This window comes from Megalobrama amblycephala, linkage group LG12 (assembly GCF_018812025.1).
Source record: "Megalobrama amblycephala isolate DHTTF-2021 linkage group LG12, ASM1881202v1, whole genome shotgun sequence".
Taxonomy (NCBI): Eukaryota; Metazoa; Chordata; class Actinopteri; order Cypriniformes; family Xenocyprididae; genus Megalobrama; species Megalobrama amblycephala.
In genome coordinates, this window is record NC_063055.1 from 7372061 (window position 1) to 7393663 (window position 21603).

Here is a 21603-nt window from a genome sequence, read left to right on the forward strand (position 1 = left end):
TGAACACTGTACTGTCAAAAAGCACCATTCTTCGGATGAGACGTTAAACTGAGGTCCTGACTCTCTGTGGTTATTAAAAATCCCAGGATGTCCTTCGAAAAGAGTAGGGGTGTAACCCTGGCATCCTGGCCAAATTTGCCCATTGGCTTCTATCTATTATGGTCTCCTAATCATCCCCATATACTGATTGGCTTCATCACTCTGTCTCCTCTCCACCAATAAGCTGGTGTGTGGTGGGCGTCACATCATCCAGGTGATGCTGCACATTGGTGGTGGTTGAGGAGATTCCCCCTTCTATATGTAAAGCGCTATATAAATGTAACAAATTAAATTAACTATAAACCATCATTTGGGGCCAACTGTCATAGGCGCATTTACAAGCTCAGCATGACATAAGCATAAGTGTTTTGTGAAGTTCGCATGAGAAGTATAGTAGACAAGCTTCACAATGCATTTATGTCTCGTGCCACAACAGCCCTCTTGAGAATGCACATATGGCAGTATACCGGAATCAATGATTTATAGTTTAAAAAGTTAAAAATATTAGTATTTTTCTTACACACCCATCGCTTCGCTTCAGAAGACATTGATTTATTCACTGGGGTCGTATGGGTTACCATCTCGATCGCTGTGTGTGGTTTCTCAAGCTTCAACCAAGTGCCGCCCTTTAAATGGCATTATATGGACTCACAGAGATGGATTATTTTCCTAAAAATTTTCGTTTCTTTTTATCTGAAGAAAGAACGCCATAAACATTGGGGATGGCATGAGGGTGAGTAAATGATGAGAGAATTTTCATTTTTTTTGGTGAACTGTCCTTTTAAAGGAAAAGTCTACCCAAAAATACAGATTCTGTCATCATGTTCTTACTCATACTATTGTAAAGCTGTATTTTAACTGCATAAGATGATGTTTTGACTTATGTTAAAACTGCTTTTTCGATGCAAAAAGTTTTTTTTTTTTTCCACTTGTGGAACCAATGACCACCAAGCTCCAAAACAGGACACAAAAGCATAATAATAAGAGTCCAAAAGAGGAGAAAATATATATCCTACAAGTTGAATACTTTTATGGTGTCTTGTTGTCTTTTTGTCATTCTTTGAAAGGAAAAGCACAACATTTTTTCAACATATCATCTTTTGTGATCCACAAAAAATGTCAGTCATACTGGTTCAGAAAGACACAAGGGTAAGTAAATAATAATTTTATTTGTTTTGTTTTTTTTTTTGTTTCTTTTTCTTTCACATTGCCTGCTAAGGATGGGGAATTTTCTTTTCATGCCATTAGCAAAAGGAGAAAAAAAATGTCTAATGGTGGTTTGCCGTGAACGTTGAAAGATGCGAATGGATTGTACACCAGCGCAGTGCAGTACAGAATACCAAAATATGGAGATGAAGCACTGTACCTGGTCTTATCTCCCAGGGAATGACGTGCAGATTTTGGGAGGGAGAGAGTGAGAGGAAAAACAACACACTGAGAGCACAGTAGAATTTGCAATGAAAAAAACAACTTGACTCCATTTGACATTTTTTTTGTGGTGTGTTTTGTGAAGCATTCTCATGTCAGTCACTCCAGCTTATAGAATATTTCTATGAATCGCCTGAGGTATGTGTCTGTTAATCTCTTTATGATGTATGATCTTTCCTTTGTAATGCCGATAGTTGTATATAACACCATTTTTAAACCTGTGTTACATAATTGTATATATATTCCTTTTGCATTCTAAGTTAGATAGATTGTGACCCTGCTTAAAGGGTTAGTTCACCCAGAAATGAAAATAATGTAATTTATTACTTACCCTCATGCCGTTCCACACCCGTAACACCTTCGTTAATGTTCGGAACACAAATTAAGATATTTTATTTGAAATCCGATGGCTCGGTGAGGCCTCCATAGGGAGCAATGACTCTTCCTCTCTCAAGATCCATATAGGGACTAAAAACATATTTAAATCAGTTCATGTGAGTACAGTGGTTCAATATTAATATTATAAAGCGACGAGAATATTTTTGGTGCGCCAAAAAACAAAATAACGACTTATTTAGTGATGGCCGATTTCAAAACACTGCTTCAGGAAGATTCGGAGCACAAATGAATCAGTGTATCGAATGAATCTGCTGTTCGGAGCGCCAAAGTCACGTGATTTCAGCCGTTGGCAGTTTGACACGCGATCTGAATCATGATTCGATATACTGATTCATGTCATTGCTCCCTATGGAGGCCTCACTGAGTCATCGGATTTCAACTAAAATATCTTAATTTGTGTTCCGAAGATTAACGAAGGTCTACGGATGTGGAACGGCATGAGGGTAAGTAATAAATGACATTATTTTCATTTTTGGGTGAACTAACCCTTTAATACAATCTAACTTCATGGAAATGCTGTTGTTTAAATCATCCTGTTTGGATAATGCACACAGCTCTATGCATATTGCATTAGAAGAGGTTTTTTATCTGCTGATATTTTATGTATATATATACACCAATATAAAAGAAGGCATTCCATTTATTTATGTGTGTATCTAATCCTGTATATTATTCATATCTGGATTTCATATTAGACTCTTATTTAGTTGCAATTCCAGTCACAACCCTATACTTTGTTACAAGATTTTGTAATACTTGGCTGGGTCATTCCACAAAAACGTGTTTTGTGTAAGCAATGACTATATGGGAAAAAAAGTGGTATTGTAATTTATTTTAACAATTGACAATAAAGGGTCTTCTCTTTTGTATCTCTTGTTAGTTTTTTTCAGTAGGAGGTGATCTGAAAGTCAACCTGTTAGCGTGAGTTTGAAAAGTAACAACTAATCATTAAAAATTGGATATTTAGAGGTATGTAGAAAGGCATATATATGTAAAAATCTCAGCATAACATTATCGACGGCTATGACTAAATGAACTGTAAAACTTGGTTACTTTTCAAAGGCACGGCTATGTAAATATATTAACATTTTTAATTTAGCTTGAACAATTCATTGATGTTTAAAGACCATCTTTGTCTGATAGAATGGCTAAATATAAAAATATAATTTACTTAAAAAATAGCCTTTTCAAAAATGGAAAGCACGAATTTAGTGGAATGAACCAGCCATTCAGTATTATTGTTTAAAATACGCCTATATGTCTGCAGTCCTGAAGGAGTGACTCTAATGAACCGCTTCTTTTTATTGACTCGAACACCGACGACGCGAGCAGTACAAATCGATTCCCGAGGGAGTGACTCTGAAGAGTCGGTTCATTTCATTGAATCAAACGCATAAACGCGACCAGTATTATCCGAATCCCGAGGGAATGACTCTGAGTCGGTTCTTGTCACTGAATCTAAACACACACAGCGCGACAGGTAGGCTATAGTGCTATTTACGAACGAATAACTTTTACTTTTATAGTCCTTATGAAACGTATGCATCTTACGTAGTTGGTGTACAAAACGTGAAAGTCTTTTGAGGTCATGTTAACAGCAGAATTGAACCTTGCTACATTTAAACCCTATAGAAATATTGGTTTGAAAATAAGTTTTAGGACCACAAACTGAACTGTTCCATTGCATTTCTTATTGCCAAATATTTCTTCTTCAAAAGTAGGCTACTAAAAGAAACGTTAAGGAACCGGAATAGTTAAATTCCTTACGGTCCCCATCCCTTCTCCCCACATATGTGTGTGCGCGCGCGTGCGTCCGTGTGTTTGTGTGTGTGCGCGCGTGCTGGAGGAGGGAGAACTCTTAGCTCTGAATCCAGCCACGAATCACGGAGAATGTGCGCGAAATGCTTCACTGCTGTTCTCTGTAACTCCACAGGGCAGATTCTGTATTATATGACTGCACGAAGGGGTTTGGAGTGACATTGAAGAAGACGCATTTCTGAAGACCCAGAACCGAACCTCCCTCTCGAGCTCATCTACAGTCAGCATCCGTACATTCTGGACCTGTTACCACTCGACTGGTATAACACTGACCATTTCACCCTGTGTGGATACTTCTCCAGACCGCAGAGGATTCGCGCAATTTCCAACGGACCAAATTATGACTCATTTTACTTTGCTTGGATGAGTTTTCCATCTATTTTATTTGCTTTGATTTTCGACCATAACACATGTAATATTGTTAAATGTTTAATTGATCAAATAACAATTAAATAATGACTTTTTAATGCCCCTCCCTTCAAATTAAATATTTTAATGCGTTTTATGAGATGCGTAAAATGGAATCCACTGCGCGTAAATTCACGTCGGATTAACTCTCTCTTCGCATCCCGGCCACATTCCCGTGAAAATCTATGGAAGTAGCCGAGTTTGCTTTGAACTTGCTCTAGGCTGGGTGCCGGGAGTATTTTCTGCGGGACGTAGTGAGGATGCAGTCGGGGATGCGGGCGCTCTGTGCCGGCGGAGGCGCGTCTCTCTGCTGCCTGCTCATGCTGTGGATGATCTACACCCACATCCTAAAAGAAGGCAAGTGTTGAACATCACTATACATGACTTTCTCTATGGTAACGGGGTCCAAATATCCTCATATTTTTCTATGCGTAGGCTCACCTCTGATTCTGTCCTTATTATAAAGTTGTTTAAAAATACAGCAGTCAGATTTCTCTGAGCCAAGCTTCTGTGCCTTAATACCCAAGGGGAAAAAAACATAGTGTATAGGACAGAAACAACTCCTCTGAAAGACCCTGGGGAGCTTGTGATATTATTATGGAAATCTATAGCATAATATGGAGGGCATGCTTCACAACCCAGAGGAAAATCGTATTGCTTAGGGGTTGCACGTTCATAGCTCAAGAGATTTATTGGAAATCTCATTCATGTAACTTTGTCTCAGAGGTTTTTCCTAAAATTCATTTGAAGAAATAAAAATTGAGATTATAGGTGCAGGATAAACATGGACCACAAATGTAAAGAATTTAACGAGGAATGGTTGAGATCTCTGACTGCAGACTTGAGAAATCTGAGAACAATTTGTGTCATTGTTGAGATTTCTCTGTGAGAAGCAGCTGAGAATTTCCTTTCCTTTGAATGGCTTTTAGGGGTGCATTCATTGTGTATGTCCAAATATTTGTAGTGTGAAGCTCATGGGTCTCTGAAGTTCTTGTCTTCTACTTTTTCTAATGCCGTGAATGATTTATTCAGGCACCAGTGCTTTTGTGTGCATGCTTTTGCATCAGTGCCTACCGATACACATCACACTATATTTTGTTGATTGCGTTGCGTGTGCATGTCTCTCCGGCGTTTCCCTGTGTGTTCTAGAGGTAATGAAGAGGATAGTCATGATTTGAGTCAGGGGTAAGAATGACTCACATTTGATAAGCTAACTGGCCTAAAAAGGCACTGGGAGGCATGTCATACGTGGCACAGCATTTGTGTGCTGATGTGGAAGTTTTGCAGATGGCTGTCAGTCGGGGGTGGGGGTGGGGGGGTGATTGGTTTTTGTCAGGGGGTTGAGTTAAGATAGGATATAATAAGAGATATTACAGACATTAACACTTCATCTCACGGTGGCGTCTTCGCACGGTAATACTGCAGATTTATGGGCACCCCGCTGCACAAATCCTCACATTTAACTGAGACATTCAGAGCACTAAATGTTGGTAGGCGGGAACTGGTGTCTTGTATTTGGGGGATCAAACATCCCTTCTAGATCCTCTCTACACATAACAGTAAAATACAGTACAAAATACACTAAATTTTTTTCTTCAGACTACCATGAAGAAACAAGAAAAAGGAGCTTGAAATTTTTGCATCATGTCCAGCTGCAGAGGCTGATAAATCAGTCATCAAATGTCACTGAATAATTTTATGTATGTTGTGTTTTACAGGCATGCTGAGGGGATATTTCATATTTCTACCATGAAGTCTTTGTAATGTTTTTGTATAGATTGATTGATTTACTCACCCTAATGTCATTCTAAATCTGAACAACTTTCTTTTATCTGTAGAAAACAAAAGAAGACTTTCTGAATTATTATTATTATTCATGTTTTTTTTTTTTTTAAATGTTGTTTTGGCCCCATTAACTTTTATTGTGTACAAAAATAGCTAGATTATATTCTTTTGTGCTCTGCAAGTTTATACACTCTAGCTAGTATAAAAAATGTTTAACTGTTTTATTTATTTAAGTCTGGTGGTGTTGCTCTCTAGTGGCATTTTCTGGTTTCATTTAGTTTACATACTATGGACTCGGAGCCCTGCGCATGACGTGCAGACAAAAATATATACATATCGTGGCCACAAATTAAGAATTCATTCTCTTGTTTTAGTACATCTTGGCCACAAATTAAGAATTTGATCTTACGACTTATTCATTTGTTCCCTCACTTTAGTAAATCATGGCCACCGTGAACTGATTTGTTCCCTCGGTTCGATTTAACTAAATCAAGGGAACAAATTATTCCACTGTGGCAACGATTTTCTGAAACAAGGGAATGAATTAGTAAAACGTGCTGACATATTATTAAGTCATGGGAATGAATTGTTAATTCATAGATATACATTTTTACCACCGCATGTCATGTGCGGGGATCTGTTATATAAATTTATGCATACTTTTATCCAAAGTGACTTACATTGCATTGAATACATTTTTCATCACTTCATAATGGTTATATATATATAATTGTTGGTTTAACTTAAAAAAAAGTAAGTTACCGGTTGCCTTAAATTTTTGAGTTAATTGAAATTAAACATTTGAGTTAATACAATGAAGGCGAATGGTTTAATCAATACAAACTCAAAATATTATGTTATCTCAACCACATTAATTATCTAAGTTCATTTGACAAAAGAAAACAATTTTTACAGTGTGTGTGTGTGTGTGTGTGTGTGTGTGTGTATATGTGTATATATATATATAATTTTTTTTTCCTATTAAAGAAAGAATGTTGAATGACGTGTGAGGAAATAATGACAGAATTTTCACTTCTGCTTGAAGTGTCCATTAAAGCAACACGATCTTGTTCAATAGCTGGATGAAATGGCAACTTTTGATTGCTGTGACGGTTTAGTGTGGTGGCCATTCATTTCGATAATGATATCCGTGACCCTACTGAAGTTGTGGGTCAGATATTGATTGATCAATGTGTGTGACCATCGACCTTTTCCTCTGTTTGGCTCCGAGTCATTTACAGATGAAAGAACATGGCTTCGAACGAGGCCTTGACCCTTCAAGCTCCATAGGCATGTGATGAAAAACCCTCGTCGCTCTTGTCTTTTTAATGGCCTTTTTAAAGATCCAGCGTACTGATGCACATTTTAATACTACATTAATTGTGGTACGATGTAAGTGATACGGAGATGTGTGTGTGTCTTTGTGAGCCATCAGCGTGTGTGTTACAGTCGTGATTTAATTATGCCGTCCTCCCAGGCCAGAGCTGTCATCCAGAATCACAACAGAGCTGCTGCGATGACATCACTGATAATGCACAGAACGTTTTCATCACTGATGCCCAGCGTAACAAGAGGGACAGTGATGAGATGAGAGATTTACAAGATTAAAATCAATTGTCAGGAGTCCAATTAAAAATTCTCTCTTCTTCCATAGTGGAATTCCCCAGAAAGCTTGGAGCAAAAGATTAGTCGTTTGTTAAATATTGTAGAAAGATTTCAGTTTTGTTGAGCACCTCCCGCACCACTGAGCGTTCAAACTAATGCATGTGCAAATTTGATTCAGCTGCTTTTTTTTTTTTTTTGAAATGAAATGCAAACAAGCTCCTCTGCATGTGCAGGTTGTTAGGACACAGGCTCATGTCACTGACTGTTGTCTCCCTTTATCCATCAAGTGCACCAAATGCTGCCCTGCACATCAGAGATACTGCTCTGTTTGGTTAAACGTGATGCGTGACATTTTTCTGATGTTAAAGCACTTTCTTGTTTCTAGCATAATATGCAGAGACAACTGTAAGCCGCTCGTAGGTTGATTTCAAGGAGTTTTAATAAACCTGAAGAGCTATCCATCTTAAAGGCCGTTGCTCGGCTGGTGTTTGCAGCCTGGATTCTGCTGCCTTTGCTTCAGTTTCAGAAAGATTTTCTGAGCCAATCACCTGAGCAATATATATGTCTTTGATCGTTCTATATTAGATGCCTTGCAACAGACAGGGAGCAACATAAGTCTATTTCATGCTGTTAAGAGCCCTGTGAGAAAAATAGGTCAGTGGTGAAACATCTACAATAATATTGAATGCCTACTTTTCAGTGGCCGTCACAGGATTATTATATTTTTGAATATTTAAAGTTCAATGTGACATGTGAAGGACACGCATTTAAAGGGTTAGTTCAACCAAAAATGAAAATTCTGCCATTAATTACTCACCCTCATGTCGTTCCACACCCGTAAGTTCATCTTCGGAACACAAATTAAGATATTTTTTGATAAAATCCAATGGCTCCGTGAGGCCTCCATTGACAGCAAGATTATTAACACTTTCAGATGCCCAGAAAGATACTAAAGATGTATTTAAAACAGTTCATGTGACTACAGTGGTTCAACCTTAATGTTATGAAGCGACGAGAATACTTTTCGTGCACCAAAAAAACAAAATAACGACTTTTTCAACAATATCTAGTGATGGACGATTTCAAAACACTGCTTCATGAAGCTTCGAAGCTTTACAAATCTTTTGTTTTGAATCAGTGGTTCGGAGTGCGTATCAAACTGCCAAAGTTTTTAGTAAACGAGGCTTTGTCACATCATAAGTGTTTCGAAATTTCAATGGTCCACCACTGGGGGGCGTGACTTTTGCAGTTTGATACAGATGAACAGTTTTAAATATGTTTTTAGTACCTTTCTCGGCATTGAAAAATGGAGTGTTATTGTTGTCGATGCAGGCCTTACTGAGCCATCAGATTTTATCAAAAATATTTAGTTTGTTTAGATTTATGTGAATTTATGCATTTGTCATTGCATTGGAGACATTTTTATCAGGCCCGATTTCCAAGTTAACGAGCTCGCCGACAGGTCGGGCTGTGATCGTGGGCAGGTGATCAGCAGGTGATTGGCGTTCGCCAATCTTTATGTGTGAACTCTTTAACGACGCATCAAACTGACACCAAACAAATATCTAGCATGATAAATATCTGGAGCTGTCGGCCGACTCGACATCCTGTGGCGTCAAGTGTCGCGACGAGCTACAGCCAATAAAATATACACTGATGTCTATGGAAGCAGCAATAACAATCCGTTCAAATATAATTTGCTGAGGTTTATTCATATCAGATACACATTGTGTAAGTAACTATAAAGCTCACTCTATTCTTCTCTCAGTTCACCGGCCACATATATTTCTGGACAAATGGATGAATTCATGTGCTGTAGCCTATAAATCTGACTGACAGGACTCTCTGAACCAAGGCGCAAACAAACGAGGCGTCGCCCATCTCGCGTTATAGATTAAAGGTGCAAAAGAGGATCTTTTCGTCGACTGAAAAACCAAAGACTGTTAGTGAGTTTTTGAAATGAGCACATGCGTAAGAACAAACCCCCTCCTTAACAGCTCATTTCGAGGGAACGCCTCCCAAAACTCGTGCATGAGTATTAGAACACGAGTGTTTACCACCGGCATTCGCTGTGTCGTGTTAGTGGATTCATTATGTCGGACTCACCGCAGGTAACTCATAATCTGCAGTTGTTACTCCTGTCTCCTGACAAAAACACTGCATGCGGCGCCTGTGGAGTGTGGAAAGTTACTGGAGCGCGCAGCCGCGCTCGTCTCTCACAAGGAACGTCACGGCAGTGATTGACAAGCCAGAGGGCCAATCGTTTACGCGATGATGGCTGATGTTTTTAAGGCCCTACCTCGTGCACAGATGATGTATATTAATATTATTCCTTTTAGTGCACCTAATAAATAGTCTTTTATCAGTTAGTAAAGACAGTTTCAAGTAATATTGCAAAAATGTATAAAACAAAACATCCTCTTTAGCACCTTTAAGATCAAGATCGTGATGTAGGTTTTTAAATTACAAAACACTCACTTGCACATATTTGAGAATTGAAATATTAGATAGTTGATGACATGGTGAACAAAGCGATACATCAGTAAAGGGAAACGTTCTAAAATAATGGTCCCCTTAACGCTGGGAGATCAGCCAGAATGTTTTAAACTTATGTGTGAAAGGGTTATTTTAATTTGAATTAAATTTAATTCTAAATCTGTTTAAAGTCCTGTAGTGTGAACTTGGCATTAGTCTTAACTTTTAGGGCATTATATGCTAATGTTCTCCTAAATATTGACTTTATTTTTAGATATATACATTTAAACTTTACAGTCTTTCTCTTCCAGGAAAACAGGCCAAAATCCTTGATGAGTCATCCTGCACTAAACAGATATTTGTCCAGTCAGATGCTCTGTAGAATGAGATTGTCCCTCCCCCTGCAATCAACCAGCACGCATTGAATAATTGTTCATTGTAGTGACATAACTAAACCCTATCGGTTAATTTTGCAATATGTCCCACCTAAACTTCGGTTAGACTTTATTTTAATAATCCACTGTAGACAGTAACTTTGCAACTACATGTTAACAAACACTCATTAATTTGCAACTACATGTTTAAGTATAAGTAGACTGTTAGGTTAGGGTTAGGTTTAGTAGAATAAGTTGACATTACCCAAAGTTACTTATAGTCAGTAGAATGTCTGTTGGGGGAGCATCAAAATATAGTGTTATCAGTTATTAAGCAGAATGTCTACTAATACTCTATTGACTGATAGAATGGACTATTGAAATAAAGTGTTACCTAAACTTCATGTTTCAATAAAAAATACATCAACACAGGACAGAAAACCTATGGTAGCTCGTCAGACAGTTTCATGAGATCTTTTCTGGATGTGCACTCAAAGAGGGTAATTTATCTGTTGATTTTTGGCAGGTGAAATTTCATAACCACCTTTGACAACCATCAGCAATGATTTAAAATGGCATGATTTGTAGTAGATGTTGTTCCCTGACTGTTATCCAAAAATCCCTCTACAGACGAGAATAATTCATATTAGTAAACGTGTCTACGGCTGAGAGACAGATGGAGGGTGTTTGGCTTAGGAAATGGATTTACAGTACAACAGAGTGATGTAATAAAAGGGCTACTGTGTGCTTTTTAAGACAGGCCCATTACCTGCAACACGTGCTTTGGTCTGTCAGGCCCTTTTGGGGGTTCGGTAACAAAGAAATGTGTGGGTCGCTGCGAGTGGCTGTGAATTCTGCCCTGACAGCTCCCCCACAAAGCGCCGCCATTCGTCATGGCAAAGACAGGAAATCAAAGTGCGCTTGGCTGTGGGTGTGCACTCTGGGCCACAGAACAGACAGATGGATGAGCTGTCACCAACATCAGCGCTGCCAGTTTATTTAACAATACATTTGGAAATGTCAGTGTTCCCTCTACGGACTTTTCGCCATGCCACCGCCGACACCTTTCGGCTTCCACCGTTAAGCTTGGGTATCAGTGGGTGGGAAGGGATGTTTCTAATTATAATGCGGCAGAAGTTCTCAGCACATCCTGTCCTGCACGAGAGAAAGACTCCAATAGCCTTGTGTTTGTTTTTCTGGAGTTCTCAACAGTGTCTCAGAAGAGTCAAGAGATTTTAATGTGAACTCAAACATCACATCGAATCCTTCCAAGACCAAATTATTTGAGACATTCCCGTCTGTCTGTCTGTCTCTCCTATTAATTGTTCTATTGTCCTGTCTGTTTTTCTGTCATTCTGTCTTGTTTTTCTGTCTATCAGTCTGTCTGTAATGCCTGTCCGTCGTTCTGTCTGTCTGTTCTATTGTCTATTTTCTATCATTTGGTCTGTCTGCCATTTTATCTATCTATCTATCTATCTATCTATCTATCTATCTATCTATCTCTATCTATCTATCTATCTCTGTCTGTATCTGTCTGTTTGTCGCTCTTTCTGTTTGTCTGTCTTTTCTATCATTGTTTTTCCATCCATCCATCCGTCTGTCTGTCATTCTATCATTATGTCTGTCTGTCTTTCATCCATCCATCTATCCGTCTATCTGTCTGTCATTCTATCATTCTGTCTTTCCATCCATCCATCCGTCTGTCTGTCCTTCTATCATTATGTCTGTCTGTCTTTCATCCATCCATCTATCTGTCTGTCATTCTATCATTCTGTCTTTCCATCATTCCATATATCTGTCTGTCATTCTATCATTCTGTCTGTTTTTATCTGCCTGCCTGTCTGTTTGTCTGTCCTGTCTATCATCCTATCTATCTATCTATCTATCTATCTATCTATCTATCTATCTATCTATCTATCTATCTATCTATCTATCTATCTATGTCTGTCTGTCTGTCTATCTATCTGTTATCATTCTGTCTGTCGTTCTGTCTTTCTGTAATGCCTGTCTGTCTGTCTGTCTTTCCATACATCCATCATTCCATCTATCTGTCTGTCATTCTATCATTCTGTCTGTTTTTATCTGTCTGTCTGCCTGTTTGTTTGTCTGTCTGTCTATCTATCTATCTGTTATCATTCTGTCTGTCGTTCTTTCTGTCTGTAATGTCTGTCTGTCTGTCTGCCTGTTCGTCATTCTGTCTGTTCTATTGTCTATTTTCTGCCATTTTATCTATCTATCTATCTATCTATCTATCTATCTATCTGTTTGTAGCTCTTTCTGTTTGTCTTTTCTATCATTCTGTCTTTCCATCCATCCATCCATCCATCCGTCTGTCTGTCATTCTATCATTATGTCTGTCTGTCTGTCTTTCATCCATCCATCCATCCATCCATCCAATATCTATCCATCCAATATCTACTGTATCTATCTATCTATCTATCTATCTATCTATCTATCTATCTATCTATCTATCTATCTGTTTGTAGCTCTTTCTGTTTGTCTGTTTGTCTTTTCTATCATTCTGTCTTTCCATCCATCCATCCAATATCTATCTATCTATCTATCTATCTATCTATCTATCTATCTATCTATCTATCTATCTATCTATCTATCTATCTGTCTATCTGTTTGTCTGTCTGTCTTTCTATCATTCTGTCTTTCCATCTATCCATCCATCCATCCATCTGTCTGTCTGTCATTCTATCATTATGTCTGTCTGTCTTTCATCCATCCATCCATCCATCCATCCATCCATCCATCCATCCATCCATCCAGCTGTCTGTCATTCTATCATTCTGTCTTTTTTTTCATTTTGTCTGTATGTCTGTCTGTCCTATCTATCGTTTTATCATCCTGTCTGTCTTTTCTATCATTCTATCTATCTATCCGCCCATCCGTCCATCACTATCTAATGGTGCACAACCTTGTAGAAGAAACATCTGAAACAATTGATACCTAATAAAAGATAACCGAGAACTCCATTAATTCTCTCGAGCTGTAAACGAGCAACCTCTGAGCAATAAATTTGTCCTCTGGGATTACTTGGCTGAACCACAAGGTTTGAATTCCTGGTTATTTTTGCACTCTCCCTAAATGCCATTGTCATAATGTTGTGTAGGTGGGCAGGACAGATATGTCATTTCCAGCAGCACAATTTGCAAAATGCAATTTCTTCCTCAACAAAGGGCACCAGCTCCCAGCATGCCAGATGTTAATGATGGCCCGTATCATAAATTTAGTGGCGAGAAACCACTTGTGCCTCTGTAGGTAATGAAGCCGTAGAACTGAACGAATATTTATGGAAAATTCAAAAGCTTTTTAAGGCAAAATCAATTGTGCAGCATTGTGCCACACAATTTTTTAAATTTTTCGCTGCTGGGTATGTATAAATGTAATTCATGTCAAATGCCACCCTGCTCTATTTCGTTGTTCTCTCTCTCTCCCCTTCTCTCTCTCTCTCTCCTAGCTGAGAGGAATTCTGGAGTGTCTAATATATGAAGATGAATGATATGATGTTCTGCAGTATTTTAGCTTCACTGCTTTCTCTCTCCTCCTGAGAAATGCCGTCTGAGTTTACTATTGTCAGATGTTGTGTGAAGTGTGTGACCTTTGTTCCCTGTCTTGTTGCTAACTTGTATCATTTTTTTGTTATAGCTTTCCTCATTCCACTTGAGGTTGATGCTAAATGACATAGATGTTTAAACAGGTTCTTAGAGGGTTAGTGTGGGTTAATTAGCTCTTCAGTACACAATGCAGGAGGTTATGGCCGTCTCTATTGCTGAACATAACAGTTAACAGCAAAGACAAACTCTACAGAGAGGCAGTTTTTAAACTGTGGCTCAAGCTGCACTCCTTTCCACTCGTACAGTAACAAAAGGATTAGCTTGGCTGTCTGTGGACTGAAGAGATGTATTTGAGTGAATCTCATGATGCCTGTCAAGAACATCATATTCCACCACAAAGAAAGAGAATAGTGCATTTTAGTCACATTTTACTCTCATGTCATTTGTGGCGCACCAAAGAGGATGTTTAACACAAATGTCTGAACTGCTCTCTTCCTGGTGATGAAAGTGGACTGGGATCAGGATCTAAAAAGGATGAAAACAAGCACCATAAAACATCATGAAAGTAGTTCATATGACTTGTGCACTGAAGTCTGTATCTTCTGATACAAAAAAACAAACAAAAAACAGTACAATAGCTTTGTCTGAGGAATGGACTGAAATTTAAGTTATTTTCTGAAGATCTTGCTTGTCGTGCCCAATACGCTACAATGAGCTTCTTCCCGGGTTGGTGACATCAAAAACCCCAAAATTTATGAAAATTTATAAACCATGTTGGGCTGCTTTAGAGAAGAGGAAGAGTTGTTGTAGTAGAGTGTTGTTGCCATGCCGTCATTTTACGCCGTACTGCTTCACAAACGAGGGTCAATTCAACGCTGGATTTTTGCACAAAAGATTAACATGACGGCACATGCTAGTAGATAAATTGAATCAACTCCACAGCAACTACATACATTTATCCACTAACCGTTCAGAAACTTCCAGATGCATTCTAAAAGTTGTATCTTCTTCCTGAGTCTCTCCATCAGAGTCCGACTCTGGTTTGAACAATGTAAGGCTGAACACGTTACTGACAATCCTCATTTTGGCTGTGTGAGATTCTCCAGCTTTGTTGTTGTTGAGCAACCAAAGCACGAGCTGTTAAAGCTCCACCCTCTTCTGGAAAGGGGGCGGGAGCAGCAGCTCATTTGCATTTAAAAGGACACACACAAAACTGCGTGATTTTGCTCACACCCAAATAGAGGCAAATTTGACAAGCTATAATAAATGATCTGTGGGTATTTTGAGCTGAAACTTCACAGACACTTTCTGGGGACACCAAAGACTTATATTACATCTTATAAAAGGTCCCCTATTACATAAAATGTATTACAGTATTTTGTTACTGTAGCACAGTAAAACTTACTATTACAGGAATGAGAACCCAAAAACGAATTACAAAAACTTAAAAGTAAAATATTCACCCATTAGTATTAATAATCTAATTATTATTATCTTCTACCCATTCTTCAAACCACTTGTCCTATGTAGTGTTGCATTGTTGTTGTTATTATTATTATTTTGCATAACAGCAATGACAATTGATAAATTGAATTCATAAATGTTTCTTTATACAAAGTATATAAAATATTTTACCTTTTGAATTTGTATGAAATATAACCTGAACATGTTCTTGACGAGTTTCATGAGATTCATTCACTCTCATTGTGTGTTAAACTTTTAGCACTCCCGCTGATTCAAGTGATTGAAAACCAGTGAGAGTTTGCAGTAAAATGTTTTTGTCTAACCCTTATCTTTTGTTGCAAACTCTAGAAAGAAACAAGTGTCATCTTCCTGTCAGTTGTCCTGTGGTGCTGTGCTTGGAGAGGAGGTGGTGTTTTGAACCGCACTAGCTTTGAGCTTCATGTTTCCTTTGCAGTTGTACCTATATCTTCAGGCTGAAAGTGACACTGCAGACCTGAATGTACTTCCTCTGAGAGGGGAAGTAGAGTCTGAAGAAGAGCAGAGCTGAGTTTGTTGACCTGGTCTGCGCTGCTCTGTGCTCAGGTGCATGTAGATCCTTATCGTTTGATTCGCTCTGTCGTGTCTGGACTAAACAGGCAGAAAAACCTCCTGTCATATCAATTAACTTAACAACCTGTGATGGAATGGCTGTCAAGCTTTTGGCACATCAAACCCTCCGACTCTATCTCTTTCTCTCTCTTTCCATCCTGTTTTCTGAGGCTTATCTCCATCCGTCCCATTCATCCTCTGGCTGTTAAACATGGACAGAATGCTGGTATTTCATGCCATGGATGTTCCTGGCCAGCAACACACAGCTGTTTTTATGGGTTTGTGTGTCGTTTTGTGCGTGTTTCTTCAAATACAGGCACATTTATCTCCCTGGGGTTGATTTTTATTAAAATTAATTAAAAAGTATTAAATTAACTTTTTTCCCCTATTTGTTACATCAGGGGTTCTCAACCTTTTGCAAGCTGGGCCCCCCCCCAAAGCTGGTTCATTGCAGTTGGGGCCCCAGTGCGTGTGAGCATTTCACAAAAACTAAAGGAAAGCTTTAACTGTAGCCTATATTCTGACTAGTTTATTCGTTTATATATATATACAGGGTGCGATTTGTGAAAAAACAGAGGGAAGGATGTTTTGAATTTTTTTTTTTTTTTTTTTTTTTAATTTGTTAAAAACCACAGTGCTATATACTATTTTTTGGCAGCTGTTACAGAAACATTAAAAAAAAAATATATATATATATAGAGAGAGAGAGAGAGAGAGAGAGAGAGATATTTGCACCACTAAAATGACATTAATAATTCTTAATTTCTGATAGAAATGCAAAATCAATCGGTAGTTATTAATAGAATAACGAGACACAAACCTTTACATTCAATCGCGTTTGGCCCCATTTATTTTTGATCACAGTGCATACACGTTTACCTCAGATTTTTTTTTTATATAGAATAAGCCGGGCCGTACGCAGGGTTTCAAGGCCAACAAAATGGATAACAATAGCTTTAAAACCATGTTTACATGCATGCACAGTTTTGAGGCAGCTTTAATCGCATGTTTGGCAATTTCATGACTTCACTTACAACAGAACAACGACCATCATTGCTCGTAGTTTCTTTTGCGCTTTATTTAAGCTATAATAAAGTCATTATGCAGCGCGCGCCGGCGCATTTGCGCATGCAATTCTTGAGTGCGCTCCACAAGCACAGTATAGCGGCTGATAGGACAGTCATGTTCATTTTCTGAGTTTTACAGACATAGCCTGACAAAATCTCATCTGACCGCAATTCACTGTTGTTCAACTGAAGCTCCCTTGTCGTCACCTGCACCTTTTCCGCTCTAGTTTGACTTGAGCCTGGCACTGAGACGAAGTCGGAATGCGCGTCTGAAAAGTGTCCTGTTTGTTGTGGTGGTAAAGAGACAGTTCTATAGGCTAAACGCAGCGTTTTACTTGGCGATGTTTTAAAAAAAGATTTTTATTTTTGGTATTTTATATGCTCTGTTGGTGGTTTGTGGAATAGCATCACCCGGGGGGATAATTTTTATCCCCACCGGGGATAAAAATATTTCAGCAGAGGGAGGGATACATAGACCAGAAGGGGGGAAATTCCCCCATCCCCTCATACAAATCGCACCCTGTGTGTGTATATATATATATATATATATATATATATATATATATATATATATATATATATATATATATATAACTAAATACGACCTCACGTTTTATACGTTTGCAGCCTCTGAAACTTCCGTCCGTCATAAAAATTAATTCGGATGGTTCGATTTTCTGCATTTTTCGCATCCGTAGCAAATATTTTGAGGGGTTTTTGACAATTGATCCACCAAATGACGAATATGAAAAAACGAATACGACAGTTTCGGACTGAGTCAGGGTGCAAGGACCTTAAACTTTTGAGGCTTGTGCAGTTTCTCGAGGAGAAATCAAACAAATGAGCGCCGTTTTTTAAAGTCTATGAGCGCAGCACACACAAATAAACAAAATTGACATACTGCAGTTAAATTTCAAAATGTGGTGTTTTTATATTTATAACATTTGAATACAGTTCAGCAACATACATCACACGACCTGACGACCAAGAGAGCTGACAATTGACCATCACTTAATTGACCATCACCTCGCGATTGAAAATGTGACACTGATATGACAGTTCAACAAACAAGTTAATAATATTAAGTCACTTACATTTTAGACAAAATAATGACTGTCTATTTTAGCAGCGAAAATAGATCCGATGAATCCAAACAAAGATCACAACATAGCGCATCTCACAGCAACACTCAACCGTGTTTTGAATGATTCAGTGTTTTGAACAAATCGTTTGAGTCAAAGATTCAATGACCCATTCACAAACATCTGTCTCATTCTTGATGAATCGGCCGTTTGAACGAATCGTGAATGAACGACTCAGTGACTCGCTTAATAAAACCGCTTATCACCTGCATTTGCGCCGATTTGCGCTCACTATCGACAAACCAATCAAATTGTTCAAAACTTTTTTTTTTAATCAGTCCAAACACATTTTAATTTTTATTTAGGAGTTATGTATATACAAAACTATAACGTTTTATGACAGTAGTTTAGTGATAAAAATTTTGCAATTTTTTTTTTTTTTCAGTTTTTTTTCCTCCCATCCTGGGGGGGCGCGCCCCACCGGTTGAGAACCACTGTGTTACATGAAGGTCACACTCTCTTGGAAAATGTTCAACATGCCTTCATTTCTTTCTTTCTAGTTTTCACAATGCTTGGGTGTAATTTTGACCTATTTAAATAAAATTATTGCATATAATTATTGAATTTTTAAACATGACAATCAAAACAAAGAGTCAAATAAACACTAACAGTAAGAAAATGTACATTTTTTTAAAGAAAACTATAATTTTTGCCACTAATCACTTTTTAAATTTAGTGTTTTTGGTTTCCAAAGCTGACTGCAGATCATAAATGAAATAAAATATGAAACGTGATATGTGAAGAAAATCTAAATAAATAAAAAAATCACTTTTTATAATACATTTATAAAATATTTTTATTGCACTTAATTTCCAATCAAGCTCTAACTTCAAGTTGATGTTCATGGCTTTCAGAATTGGAAAATCCCAGAATTCATCTGTGGTACATGTATATTTGCTGTTGTTAGCAGACAAATTAACTAGTGCAAGTGTGTAAAGTACGAATTTATTTTCTAACAGAGACAAAAGCACCCGTAGTTGAAGAAACACCTCGGTATGAAATGAAACAGAATAAAAAGGGGCAAACAGAGAAGCATCAGAGGACTCAAGGAGGGGTTAATTCTCTTATCTAAATTCTGAGCTGTGGAGGATTAATGTGGGCCGTTATGGAAAGAGGTTGTGGCTCTATTTTGGAGGAGGCTGATCAGAGCGAGAGCGCGAGCGAGACAGAGAGAGGTGACCTTCAGCATTCTCCATAGTCTTTACAATAATGATGTCTGCTGGGATTTCTCATCTCCACTCAACAAGATGCCCCCATCGCCGTCAAGGTTAAAACAATTTCAATAGACTTTGCATCTGACACGTTCGGCCTGAAATTGCATGTAAGTTTTGCTCTTGGTGTGTGTTTAGTATTCACTGTAAACCCTAAAGCTCAAAATACTTAAATGGTTTGAGTAGGACAAACTTAAATGAAACAAATTAGTTCAGTTAAATCAACTGTTATGAGTATTTAGAACTTTGTTTTTCTTTTGAGTTCACAGCACTGACATTTTTCAAGTAAACTGAACTGTTTCATTGTTTTGAGTTGAATTATCTCATTTCTTTTAATTTAGACTAACTTAAGTTTAACTGAAACTGGGCTGGGATTTTTTATTTCCCAGCATGCTTTTCCTATGGTACTCGAGAGTAAATGCTTAAATAAAGTGTTATATAATGTTTGTTTGTTTTGTGCAAGATTAATGGGAAGGGAGATTTAGCAGTGATTATGTTTAGTTATGTTAATTTAGAAGAGTTTCTATTAATGTGGGTTTTTGGAGAGTTACCATCATGGTCACAAGTGGTGCATGCGGCTTGGTTTGAGAGAAGGTAAGTTACATGTTTTAAGTTTCTGTACTCATTGCTATACTATGCTATTATTAACATGTTAACTAGTTGGCATTTTCTATTTTTGATAATTTTAAGTTAAATGTATAAATTAGTGTACTCAAATATTTTAAGTTAAGAACAATAACAATGTATAAGTACAAAATAAAAATGTAACTTAAACTTTGAGTTTCTTAACTTACATTCTCATTCAACTTTTTTGAGTTCAACTCAGTAAAAAGTTAATCAGTTACTTTTTTGAAGTAACTTAGTACTTCAAGTTAGGACCAATTAACATGCATGAGTACTACAAACTCAAAACTTGATAGTTCTGCTTACTTAAAATTGGAAACATAACTCAAAAATTTAATTTTTTGAGTTAGTCCAACTTATTCGGGTTTACAGTGTTGTGCTGTTGCAAGAGGAAACTTTTTTTTTTGTGCATCACAAGCGAGAATGGTCTGAAAATTAGTTCATGCAGTGTTTTTAGACACTATCACATGTCCTTCAGAAAATGTACATCTAGTTATATTAACAGCTCCCAGTGTTTTAAAAAAATATCAAGCATTTTCAATGTAGAAATGGGCCTGACTGTCTGTCCATTGCACATTGTGTTCAATTCCTCTGGTATCTTCCAGTAAAGGCAGGTGCCTTCTCGAGCTTGGCTGACCTTAACCTATTGTTTTGAAATAGTAATTGTTCAGGCCACTGGACTGTGAAACCAATTGGTCGTCCTGTAGGGAGTACAAGCTTTGCGTTCAGCACGTCCGTCTTAATCAGCTCAGTCTGTGCCGACTGTTGACCAAGCAGTAGCGGTCATCAGCTCTACACTGCTGTCTTTGCATTTCAATGGGTCAAGTGCTAATCCAACGGGAGGGTGGTTTTGCTGTTTTTGTGCATGTTGGGGTGGGGAGGGTGTAAAATATGATGAATAGCAATAAGCCGTTCAGCCCTGCAATCAGCAGCCGCTTAAAGCTAAAATCAAGGCTGGCACGTTGGCGAACAGAGAATATGGTGCATGAATAGAGTTTTCTGATTTCTTTTTCGGACTGTCTTTCATCAAGCGTTGATTAAAGTTGTCCTGATGCAGTGTCACTGCATTTTGGAGACAATAGTTAGCCATTTTGCCCTTTTTTTGACGATGAGATCTGATTGGGTCTCCGTTCGGTCTGATCGGAGTGAATTATTGCGCCCTTGAGATGAGCTTCCTGTGAAAAGGAATCTTAAAGCAGGAGACGGTGGTGATTCATCACTGTTCCCGAGTTCTATTACACATATAAAAATCCCCTTTCATCACATCTCTGTTGGCCCTTCAACGGTATCACATAAGATTAATTAATATTGTAAATCTGCTTTTATTGCCATTTTAAACAGCTGGATTCATAGAGTTGTACCCAGCCACTTTTCCTTTTTGATCAAATACAAAGAAAGAGCAGAGACAGGAAGTGAAGGAAAGAGGAAGACTTTTTTTTTCCGAAGTGAATTATGATTATGATTATGTATGAGTCAGCTAATGCCTAGCCAGACTTTATGAACTTTTCATTCTTTTTCTCCGAAGCTTGCTGGTCATTGTGGTCACTTGAATAGAAGTTGTAAGCTTTGCCATCACACTAAAAGTGTCAAAAAATACTCAGCCAAGCGTTTAT

At 37.9% G+C, this 21603-nt stretch overlaps 1 protein-coding gene across 2 annotated transcripts in view; it reads left to right on the forward strand.

The window, feature by feature from the left end:
• The first annotated feature begins 2993 nt into the window (after positions 1–2993).
• The window catches only part of tafa5l (TAFA chemokine like family member 5, like), a 55914-nt gene continuing 37304 nt past the window's right edge, over positions 2994–21603 (forward strand). The window contains exons 1-2 of one of the 2 annotated variants that reach the window (XM_048210588.1): positions 2994–3346; positions 3800–4449. In XM_048210588.1, coding sequence (XP_048066545.1) covers positions 4353–4449 — 97 coding nt within the window. In that variant the 5' untranslated portion in view covers positions 2994–3346; positions 3800–4352. Of the gene's footprint in view, positions 3347–3413; positions 4450–21603 lie in introns of those variants that run through there. The other variant, XM_048210586.1, reaches the window with a different exon arrangement.